Raw genomic sequence first — 12,426 nt, forward strand, 5'->3', positions numbered from 1 at the left:
GTTGGGTCCTTTTAACTTTGGGGTATTTATATACTGTAGATAATCATTTCTCTGTTACTTCAGATTAATAATTTTTTGGAAAAATCATTAAAGAGGCATCTATATCTAGATAGACTAAGAGAAAGAGATGTTAACATTATGAATCTGACAATATACTTAAAGTGAAGGCGTTGGGAAAATGTTCTTATTACAAAGATAGTTATCATTTTGTCTCTTTCAAACACATTCACAGAAAGAAGTTCTTCAGATGCGAGGTTTCAACAAAACCACTGTGGTTACACAGTTCATCCTGGTGGGTTTCTCCAGCCTGGGGGAGCTCCAGCTGCTGCTTTTTGTCATCTTTCTTCTCCTATACTTGACAATCCTGGTGGCCAATGTGACCATCATGGCCGTTATTCGCTTCAGCTGGACTCTCCACACTCCCATGTATGGCTTTCTATTCATCCTTTCATTTTCTGAGTCCTGCTACACTTTTGTCATCATCCCTCAGCTGCTGGTCCACCTGCTCTCAGACACCAAGACCATCTCCTTCATGGCCTGTGCCACCCAGCTGTTCTTTTTCCTTGGCTTTGCTTGCACCAACTGCCTCCTCATTGCTGTGATGGGATATGATCGCTATGTAGCAATTTGTCACCCTCTGAGGTACACACTCATCATGAACAAAAGGCTGGGGTTGGAGTTGATTTCTCTCTCAGGAGCCACAGGTTTCTTTATTGCTTTGGTGGCCACCAACCTCATTTGTGACATGCCTTTTTGTGGCCCCAACAGGGTTAACCACTATTTCTGTGACATTGCACCTGATATCAAGTTAGCCTGCACTGACACCCATGTGAAAGAGCTGGCTTTATTTAGCCTCAGCATCCTGGTAATTATGGTGCCTTTTCTGTTAATTCTCATATCCTATGGCTTCATAGTTAACACCATCCTGAAGATCCCCTCAGCTGAGGGCAAGAAGAAGGCCTTTGCCACCTGTGCCTCACATCTCACTGTGGTCTTTGTCCACTATGGCTGTGCCTCTATCATCTATCTGCGGCCCAAGTCCAAGTCTGCCTCAGACAAGGATCAGTTGGTGGCAGTGACCTACACAGTGGTTACTCCCTTACTTAATCCTCTTGTCTACAGTCTGAGGAACAAAGAGGTAAAAACTGCATTGAAAAGAGTTCTTGGAATGCCTGTGGCAACCAAGATGAGCTAACAAAAAATAATAATAAAATTAACTAGGACAGTCACAGAAGAAGAAATCAAAGGCATAAAATTTTCTGACCTTTAATGCATGTCTCAGACAGTGTTCCCAAGGATTAAGACTACTGTTGCCTTTTTATTTTCTCCTATTCCAAAAAGAAAAAAAATGCAAGTTAATCTACACTCCATATTGTCCGATGTCTAGTTAAAAAAAAAGAATTCACACTTGGCAAAAAGAGAAAAGCATGAGAGTTTTTCAAGGAAAGACACAACCAAAACAAATATAAGGACAAGAATTGCTTTTCCAGTTGGAGAGACAGAACAGAGTCTGAAGTGGCTGGGAGCATTTTTATCCGGGACACAGGCATTCATCTAGTAATACATTCATCTGTGTACCAAGTCCCATTCAAAGAGGAAAAATTAAAATGAACAAATGTATAGTTTATGGTGGTTGGGACTGGTTAGGTGAAAAGATGAACACTGAAAAAAATATGATAATGCAAGATAATCAGATCAGTTAAAAGAATATAAATAAAAGTTATGAGAATCAAAGGAACGAGTATTTATTCCATCTGAAAGAGAAAAAGATTTAGAATAAGTGGGATGAAAAGAAGGGAGAGAAAATTTAAACTGGGCCTTAAATGGAGAACAAGATATTAATACTAAGAAACTGGGTTTTACAGTGACAAAAATGTTAGTCGATATTATCAGAATTGTTGATAATTCTAGATTTTTATTATGTTAATCCTAAGTTAAACATTATTTTTATTTATAGTTCTTGTTTTGTTTTCACTTAGCTATATGTTTAAGTCTTTCAGATCATGTAATTTTATTTAATAATAGACTAAAAACAAACAATAATGACATCCTCATGCTTGATGATCAAATAGAACACAGTGCTCTGAAGAGGCAAAAATGGCCATAATCTCTATGATGATCATAGTGTAATACTTATAAGAACCTAACATTTTATTGATTACAATAATATAATTTGAATTATAAACACTGATCAGGATTGATTTTAAATCTAAACTATTATTTTCAAGCTACATAATTTAAGAAATGTTATTTAAAATATTAAAACTGATGAGCCTTGAATTTTTTCATCTGGACAACTAAGATTTCTTTTTGAGTAAATATGTGAACTATCTCATTCTCACAGTGCTTGGATTCTAGTTGAGGAAGTCAATTACTGTTAATGAGATCCTTGTTCTGCCCAGAGACTAATCCATACTAGAATTAAAATGTGCTGATTTGTTAAAATTATGTTACATCTCACAAATGAAAAGCTGAAATATCATTATTTGTATGACTGTAAAAATTACATGTAAATTTCTTTTGAGACAGGGTTTCACTCCCGTCACCCAGGCTGGAGTGCAGTGGCTCCATCTTGGCTCACTGCAGCCTCCACCTCCCAGATTCAAGCTATTCTCGAGCTTCAGCCTCCCGAGTAGCTGGGACCACAGGCGCCCACCACCATGCGCGGCTAATTTTTGTATTTTTTGTAGAGATGGGGTTTCACCATGTTGGCTAGGCTGGTTTCAAACTCCTGTCCTCAAGAGATCTGCCTGCCTCACCCTCCCAAAGCGCTGGAATTACAGGAGTGAGCCACCGCCCCTGGCCAAAATATTTTTATATAACAAACTAAACAGCATGCTCTCTTCCCTCCGTAAAGCACCCTGACTGATTTTCATGGCACAATGAACACTTAAGGTTTAATAGATTACTTTCTATTGTGCCTGCATATTTCTGCCCCTACAAGTTGGGGTGGGGCTTGGGGGTTGTGCTCAAAACCACTTCTAACAGTTGTATTTATTATTCTATTTATTCTACTTGGAAAATGTAATTTTGTACTATGTAAACTAATAAAGTATGATTGCAAAAAAATCATCTGTTTTTAATACAGCCAGGTGAGTATTTTGGAAAGACTAAATATGAGGAAGAAAATAAAATCAAAAATTCTAGAAGTCTTATTCATTTGGATTTGCAAGTGTCTCTAAGTTGCAGCTTATATTTAAATTCACCAAAATGAATGTAATGCATTATGAGTGGGCTTATGCTAGAGGTACTCTGAAGAACTCTGATCAAGTAGCCTAACACTCAAAGTAAAAGCTTTATCCTTACATGAATATACTCACAAATATGTGCATTTTAAGTGGTTCGAGTTAAAATAAAACATTTTAGTATATGAGTCATCTTTTTTATTTTCAACTCTGTCGGACTTTGGATTAATCAACCAATTACCTGGTCCTGTTGGGCAGATGTGAGGATTCTATTGTTTATTTTTAACTATGTAAAAAAGTATCTTTCTATAGATGAGAATAGAAATTTAACATGCAAAAGGAAGTGTGCTGATATTGTGGGTGTATGGTTTATTAGTTTTCATTTAAAACTAAGTCCATATGATTTTATAAACTGTTCTACAATTTAAGAAAGATGTGTATGCAGTTACAACTCTTGTTTGTCCAAGTTATTCCTCAACCCCCCACATGCCTTGTTAGCAAGAAATTCAATATTTCCTTCTCGAGGCGTTCTATCCTGAATTTTTTGGAAACCCTGTGGATTTACACATTTAAAAGGGGAATCAGAGTGGTTTCCATACCAAAGACAAGAGACAGCTGGTTCACTATATGCTGCTGCCCCTTCTGCCATCCACAGTATCATCAGTAGGATTGTTCCTACATGACTGACAGGCAGTGCTGGTTTTCTTACTCATCACAATGGGCTTCCCACCAGGCATGGTTCTTTGAGGGATATTAATTTCTCCCAGGTAAATTAAGACTCTCTCACACTTGTTCTCTCCAGGTTTTAACTATGCCCCCCTTTAATTCCCATTCACAATTCTGTATGAACCACCAGCTTTCCTCAGGAACACTGAGTGAGAATTTGTTCTGTTGTGTAAGCATTTCAGACCCCAAGTTGCCATCACTCTTTTCTCCATGGGGATAAGTGTCTACTACACAAGAGCTGCTCCTTTCAAATACTCAGAAGACAATCTGATCATAACATTATGTGTACATGTATCAAAACATTACACTGTATCCACTAAATATGTACAAGAAAAAAGTTGAACGATCTAATTACCCTTTTTTTTCCCCAAAACAATGGGACAAATCACTTGTAAGGCAAATATACACTTGCAACTTTAGGGTCTCCTCTATATACCTTTTCAAGTGTGTCTACCTACCTGTGAAAATTGCTTCTGGTGATTTGAAGGTGATTTTCACACTAGAAAAATGGAAAAATTAAAGAAAAAAATTGAAATTAGAACTGGCAGTATACTTCCTCTAGCAGGGTATTCCATGGCAGCTGTTATCTTCTCAGTAATAAACAATGAAAATATAAGCTTGAAAAGGAAGATTACTTGAAGTGTTCCATAAAATGTTACATTTAACTAGAGCGTTTATATGTGTGTGTGTGTGTGTGTGTGTGTATATATATATATATATATATATATATTTTTTTTTTTTTTTTTTTTTTTTTTTTTGACGGAGTCTCTCTCTGTCACCCAGGCTGGAGTGCAGTGGCACGATCTCCGCTCACTGCAAGCTCCGCCTCCCGGGTTCACGCCATTCTCCTGCCTTAGCCTCCCGAGTAGCTGGGACTACAGGCGCCCACCACCACACCTGGCTAATTTTTTGTATTTTTAGTAGAGACGGGGTTTCACTGTGTGAGCCAGGATGGTCTCGATAGAGCGTTAATTTTAAGGAAAACAATTTATATTTGCTGTCTCCATTAAGTAACCTAGGAAAGTACCTATTTCATGCCTCAAAAGAGGAAGTCATAGTTTTCTTTCACTTTTAATGATGTGAATATCACATTTTTATCGTGGAGAAAGAAAAGCTCTCTTGAAAGAAGAGATTGTAAGATTTTTTATTTTTTTGCCCATTGTTTTTCTAAAATCATACATTAATATAAATGTTAATTAATATTTTATTATAAATGTAGGTGTTTGTTTTAACAAACAGTTCAAAATGTAAATGGTTCTTTTGAGTTTTTTATTATTTCAAAACTAAATTTGCTTTTTTAAAAAATTATTCCCTTAGTATTATATAGTTAAATATTTTTGCAACTAATAAAGAACTAAAAGAAACTGAATAATAAAGAAAAATATTTTTCATACTACAATACTGATGTCAGATTAAAATTCTGGCTCTTTTAGCAAGTATTTATTTTTATTTAAGAAAAAGCTTCTGATACTACTCAGCCATAAAAAGAAAGAAAATAATGGCATTTGCAGCAACCTGGATGGAGTTGGAGACCATTATTCTAAGTAAAGTAACTCAGGAATGGAAAACCAAACATCACATGTTCTCACTTACAAGTGGGAGTTAAGCTATGAGGATGCAAAGGCATAATGATACAATGGACTTCTGGGACTGGAGGGGAAGGTTGGGAGGGGGTGAGGTATGAAAGACTACACACTGGGTACAGTGTACACTGCTCCTGTGATGGGTGCACCAAAATCTCAGAAATCACCACTAAAGAACTTAATCATGTAACAAAACACCACCTGTTCCCCAAAAACTATTGAAATAAAAATTTTAAAAATGTTTTTAAAAAGTTTCTGGCTTACTACTTACTGGTCCTTGGTAGAAACTAAGTGGCCAGGCAACACTATCAGATATTTGACGTGTATAATGACAAAACTGGGTATAATCAGCAACTTTTAACGAATTGGAAGAAGTATATACGTGACTGAGGTAAAAAAAAAAAAAATACCCAAATACACAAGTATATGATATGTGCATATAGTTTCCAATCCCAGAACGCATATTTTTTAAAAATCATACTCCTACTCTTCTTTCAGTCTGCAACTATGGCATTTAAGGGAGTTTTTCCATGAACGTATGACTCGGCATGAAAACTCCGAAGCCTGGTTTCCAGCTAATTCTGCTTGATATAGCAATACCAAGAAGAAGTAGACTCTGTGGTCAGTCAGAGATGGACCTGACCCATCAGAGGGCAGCCCTCCAGGCAGAACATGTGTTTTCTCACTTTATCTGTGTGAATAGACATCCAAGGATGAGGTTTACAACAAATCCTGGAAAGTTGCTTTGGTCTTGCCATATTCTGACAAACCTAGGACAAAAGTCAGACCATTGGAAAAAGGATATTTGGGGGAAGAAATAGATAGAAAAACCTTTAAGGATAATCCTTGAATATGATTGTATCTATATAAATGTTCATCAGTAAGACCCCAAAACACAAACAATATTAATAATCCAGTAGATACGGTAACCTACTTTCAGATCATCAGTCATCATTCTTCGCAGACTACCTAGTGCGGATTAATGGGACGATGGACAAAGGCTATGTTGGCAGTGGGGAAAGCTATCTATATACTCAGCAAGATTTATTTGCCTCATAAAAGCTCACCTGGCTACTGCTCACTGCTAGATGACAACAATACTTATTAACCCTGATATTTTGTGTTTTTTTCAGTTTGGTGCAACTCTGTCTTACATTTGCTGAAATGACCTATTGAGAACTCAGTATGTTGTTAACGTCAATAAAACATCTCGAAACCGAAGTATGCCATCAATTGTGGAAGAAACATTTAATATGAAACAGTAATTGATATATGGTGGGCTTCTGGGAACCCTAGGAGTGAGGTAGAGGGTTCAACTCTCAACCGTTAATGTCTAATTTTACTCAAAATATTTTCTTCCCAACCATTTCTCTCTGCCCTAACCCAATTCTTTATTGGCCTACAGAATTTGGAGCCCAAAGAAAGAGCACTTCCTCAAAAGCAGTCATTGGATCAATGAGACCACTGGTCATTTCAGGTTTCCCAAGCTATTGAACAACCAAGAAAATAAAGGAATATGGTGTCACTTAGGGTGGCTTATCTGAGCATCAGATAGAAATTAGGTTACAATTATATTATTAAGATGAGAAGAAGAGATAGAATGTTGAGAATCTTTTTGCAGGCCTTACTGCACTACCCTGCCTAGAGATAAAAGAAGACACCCGCAATCTCATCAAGGCAGTTTCTCCAAGAAGTCTGACTTGTCTGGAATAAATATTTACACCAAATGCCAATCAACTACTAAGCTAAATGAAGTTAAAAAAATGGCAAGAGCAAATGAGTAGATTAAGCGTAAGTAAACAGCAATTATATCACCATAATCCATGGAAGAACTGAGGATTATAACCCCTAACAGTATTTCCAGTTTTTAAAATTTTTCTCTTTAAATTTCTTCAAAAATTCATGTTATTTAACAGTATGATGGTGGTACTTAAATTTTCCGCCTAGTCCAAAGACTGTGTAATTCTGAGATGGTACTATGACAGGACTAAAGCACATGAACATCATCCAGAGGTCCTTCCTATGGCTAATTTGTGACTTTAGGTCACATTTGTGACTTTAGGCAGTCTCCTTTTAGGAGCAGTAAATACATTTCATTTTATTTTATGATGCTTAATCCAAGAGTCATTCTCTATTCACATCTTTTTCCTAACTTTGAAGTACCGTAGATTACTGCAACTGCCTCCTAACTGGTCACTCTGCTGCCACCTTTATCCCCATAGATAACTCTCTGAATCCATCTGCTCCTCCTCTCTCCCTCCATCTCTCCATTAGAACCACAGTCTCCTCGGACTCCCTAAAACCCCAGGCATGCTCTAGGCTTCAAGCCTTTGAACCGAGTATTATTTCCCAGTTATGTGTGCAACTGCTAACTTGCTCACCTCTTTCATGTCTTGGCTTAAATGTCCCCTTCTTAATGAAGCCTTCCTGAATACCCTATTTAAAATCATCACTCCTAACACCTCTACTCTTTTACCTCAATCCACTTTTTTTCTATAGTACATATTACCTCTAATATATGACATAATTTACTGATTTATCCTGTTTAATTTTTCCTTTCTGTGCACTAGAATATAAACTCCTTAAAGGCAGGATTCTGTGCCTTTGTTCACTAATGTATCCCTTGACTAGAAAAGTGGCTAACACACAGTAGGTGTTTATTTAATAATATTTTATTAGATTAAGAATGGACATTTTGGGAACTATATAAAGGAAGAGATATGTCTGTGTATTCAAACATGTGTACATTGCTGTAAAGCCCAGCAGTACAATTTAATGGAGATCTACTATTTTCATTGTGTCAGTATCCCTCTTTCAGGGAACATTCTTTTCCTGACTCCATGAAAACCAGCTGGGGAAACAAATTACAGGAAATCATTATTTTGACCACAAGTTTGGGCTTGTGACCCCAGCAGAGCAAATCCTTTTCTCTTACCCAGGATTTAAAATCTTGAGTAGAGACAGAGAGGGCTGGAAATCATCCAGTGATAATTCCCTAAGTAGATGACTAACAAGATGCTACAGCTAAGATACTCTGGAGTTGTTCTGTTTCCCTCACAAGGCCTGGCTACTGAGTTCTTTCTTCATGTACATGAACTGTCCACAAAACTTTCAAAAATCTTCACTTTTACTTACACAATCAAATTTGAAGAACTTTAAAGAGTCTGAGATTTTGCACTTGTTGCAAGCCTACAAAGTTAGGTCTGCTTCAATTTCATAGATGCCAGTAGAAGACTCCTGGGTTCAAGACAGACGACAGCTTATTACTCACAGTAATAGTGGTAGCCAGACTATCAAAATTTGTGCTGAGCATCAGTTCCCACAGAAAAATGTGAAGAGGGCTGGAACATCTGCACATATAGTGATGTATATTACAGGACAGGAACCCAGAGCTTAGTGACTACAACAGCCTTAATGTTTCCTTCGGCTTGACTGAACTTTAGACAGGCTTTTTCCTGACTCCAGGCACCTGCCCTCCTTTTTCTTAAAAGGTTTACTTTAGAAAACTTGTAATTGTAAATTATTTCTCTGCCCCCCCGTGATATAAATCTTTTTAAAAGCCTTTGTTAATTTTAGAATCCAGAAATATTTTTCTTAAGGACCTGAGAGCCATCTCTTTGAAATGTAATCTTCAAACAAGACAGTACCCTTATCTCCCACTTTCTATGGGAGAGTAGAAGCCTAACTTCAGTGGATGCCTCACTAAAGTCACAAAACTTCTACCTCCTGTCACAAAGATATCAAAGCCTTATTTTCCCTTTTGATATTACTTCTCTGTGATATACTTCTCTACTAGCTTACCTCAACCTTTAAAAACCATCTTGCCCCTTGTTTAGATGAAGTTGCCTAGTTCATACCAAGTTTTGGTCTTGCTTCTCTATTGAAATGCACTTAAATACAATTTTGCTTGGCCATTTAACATTGTCTAGCACAAATCTGCTTTGACATAGGGAAGTTGAAACTTTTATATGGACAATAAGCACACCTCAAAGAAAAAGACAATTATCTCTCTCTGTCACCACAGAAACACTAAGGAAAAAATATTCTGAAACAAAGGTTCCAGAGTGCTCCCACAATGAGCAGAAAAGTGAGACACATGGACAATTATCTCCCAACAGCTAATTATGTACCTTGAAACTAAGGGACTGTAACATCCTTTATTACATATTTTTCTATTACAGATATCCCTCTGTATCCATAGGGATTGGTTCCAGAACTCTTACAGATACCAATATTTGTGAATGCTCAGGTACCTAATATAAAATGGCATGGTAGTTGCATAAAACCTATGCACATACTCCTGTATACTTTAAATTATCTCTAGATTACTTATAATATTTAATACTATGTCAGTAGTTGTTATACGTAATTGTTTAAAGAATGATGACAAGAAAAAAGTCTGTACATATTTATTACACATGCAATTTTTTCAAATTTTTTTGTAGTAAAAATTATTAATTTTATTACCTCTTGATTCTTAAGTATACCTCTTTTTAATGATTTTTGTGCCCAAATAGTAAGTGTTCATAAGGCACTTCTGTTACATACTGAAATACAGCGGTTGTGGAAAAACACTTGGGTGATTGAGTGGTGTGCTGAACTAGTTTATTTTATCTTTCATAAATCACCATTTTTATTTGAAAGAGTGACTGACAAACTATATTTCTCAAAAATGAATAAAGTGAGCCTGTCTATTCAAGGCTAATAACTAATAGTATTCGTCGCCAATGATAAAATTGGCAATGGATCAAGTGAAAATTAGATTTTTAGAGAACCTGTATCTAGTACTGTGAGCTTGATAGCATCTCAATATTTAAAGGCTTTTCTGGGAAAATTGGTGATATTAACTAATGTGATTTTTATACTGTATAAAGAAATATATCAACATTTGGAAGATCTACATAACACAGTGAACCAATATTTTCCAAATGACCAATTAATAATGTTTACAAAATTATACATAGGAGAAAGATCCATTCAGTGTGCAAGATAGACTGATGGATTTTAATGTAGCAGTACAGAAAGTTCACTGACAAGTTTTCAGAATGCTCATGGAAAATAACCTTTGAAAAACTTTATCATTTTTCAGATCATGGTGTAGTATCAAAGAAAAATATCGACAACTATATAAAAAGACTATTAAAATTCTCCTCCCCTTTCAAATTACCCATCTGTGTAAGTCTGGATTTTCTTTACTTCAACTAAAACAGCATATTTCAAAAATTGAATGCAGAAGCAAATAGGGAATCCAACTTTCTTCTGTTCAGCCAGATATTATAACAGATTCAAAAAAGTATAAAATAATGCTTCTCTTCTCAATATTTTCTGTTTTTAGAAAATAGATTTTTAATAAAAATACTTACTTTAATATGAAATTTGATTATTTGTAAAGATTCCAATATATAAATATTAGAACACTTGTCAGTTTTAATATTTGATATGGTGGGTGCTTTTGTTTCTTTGTTTTTCATTTGAAAATTCTTATTTATTTTTACTTTTATTTAAATTACACTTTAAGTTTTAGGGTACATGTGCACAACATGCAGGTTAGTTACATATGTAAACATGTGCCATGTTGGTGTGCTGCACCCATTAACTCCTCATTTAACATTAGGTATATCTCCTAATGCTATCCCTCCCCCCGCCCCCCACCCCACAACAGGCCCCAGTGTGTGATGTTCCCCTTCCTGTGTCCATGTGTTCTCACTGTTCAATTCCCACCTATGAGTGAGAACATGCAGTGTTTGGTTTTCTGTCCTTGCAATAGTTTCCTGAGAATGATGGTTTCCAGCTTCATCCATGTCCCTACAAGGGACATGAACTCATCATTTTTTATGGCTGCATGGTATTCCATGGTGCATATGTGCCACATTTTCTTAATCCAGTCTATCATTGTTGGACATTTGGCTTGGTTCCAAGTCTTTGCTATTGTGAATAGTGCCGCAATAAACACACGTGTGCATGTGTCTTTATAGCAGCATGACTTATAATCCTTTGGTTATATACCCAGTAATGGGATGGCTGGGTCAAATGGTATTTCTAGTTCTAGATCCCTGAGGAATCGCCACACTGACTTCCACAAGTTTACAGTCCCACCAACAGTGTAAAAGTGTTCCTATTTGTCCACATCCTCTCCAGCACCTGTTGTTTCCTGACTTTTTAATGATCGCCATTCTAACTGGTGTGAGATGGTATCCCATTGTGGTTTTGATTGGCATTTCTCTGATGGCCAGTGACCATGAGCATTTTTTCATGTGTCTTTCGGCTGCATAAACGTCTTCTTTTGAGAAGTGTCTGTTCATATCCTTCGCCCACTTGTTGATGGGGTTGTTTGTTTTTTTTGTTGTAAATTTGTTTGAGTTCATTGTAGATTCTGGATATTAGCCCTTTGTCAGATGAGTAGATTGCGAAAATTTTCCCCATTCTGTAGGTTCCCTGTTCACTCTGATGGTAGTTTCTTTTGCTGTGCAGAAGCTCTTTTGTTTAATTAGATCCCATTTGTCAATTTTGGCTTTTGTTGCCATTGCTTTTGGTGTTTTAGACATGAAGTCCTTGCCGACGCCTATGTCCTGAATGGTATTACCTAGGTTTTCTTCTAGGGTTTTTATGGTTTCAGGTCTAACATTTAAGTCTTTAATCCATCTTGAATTAATTTTTGTATAAGGTGTAAGGAAGGGATCCAGTTTCAGCTTTCTGAAACTGGCCATATGGCTAGCCATTTTCCCGGCACCATTTATTAAATAGGGAATCGTTTCCCCATTTCTTGTTTTTGTCAGGTTTGTCAAAGATCAGATGGTTGTAGATATGTGGCATTATTTCTGAGGGCTCTGTTCTGTTCCTTTGGTCTATATCTCTGTTTTGGTAGCAGTACCATGCTGTTTTGGTTACTGTAGCCTTGTAGTATAGTTTGAAGTCAGGTAGTGTGATGCCTC

General features: G+C 36.5%; 1 protein-coding gene across 1 annotated transcript; it reads left to right on the forward strand.

Moving 5' to 3' along the window:
- The first annotated feature begins 247 nt into the window (after window positions 1–247).
- OR10T2 (olfactory receptor family 10 subfamily T member 2) lies at window positions 248–3,115 on the forward strand. The gene has a single exon (XM_524908.6). It carries the CDS (start codon window positions 248–250, stop codon window positions 1,193–1,195), a length of 948 nt encoding a protein of 315 aa, XP_524908.5. The 3' UTR covers window positions 1,196–3,115.
- Window positions 3,116–12,426: the final 9,311 nt, after the last annotated feature.

The sequence above is a fragment of the Pan troglodytes genome, chromosome 1 (genome assembly GCF_028858775.2).
Source record: "Pan troglodytes isolate AG18354 chromosome 1, NHGRI_mPanTro3-v2.0_pri, whole genome shotgun sequence".
In the NCBI taxonomy this organism is placed as follows: domain Eukaryota; kingdom Metazoa; phylum Chordata; class Mammalia; order Primates; family Hominidae; genus Pan; species Pan troglodytes.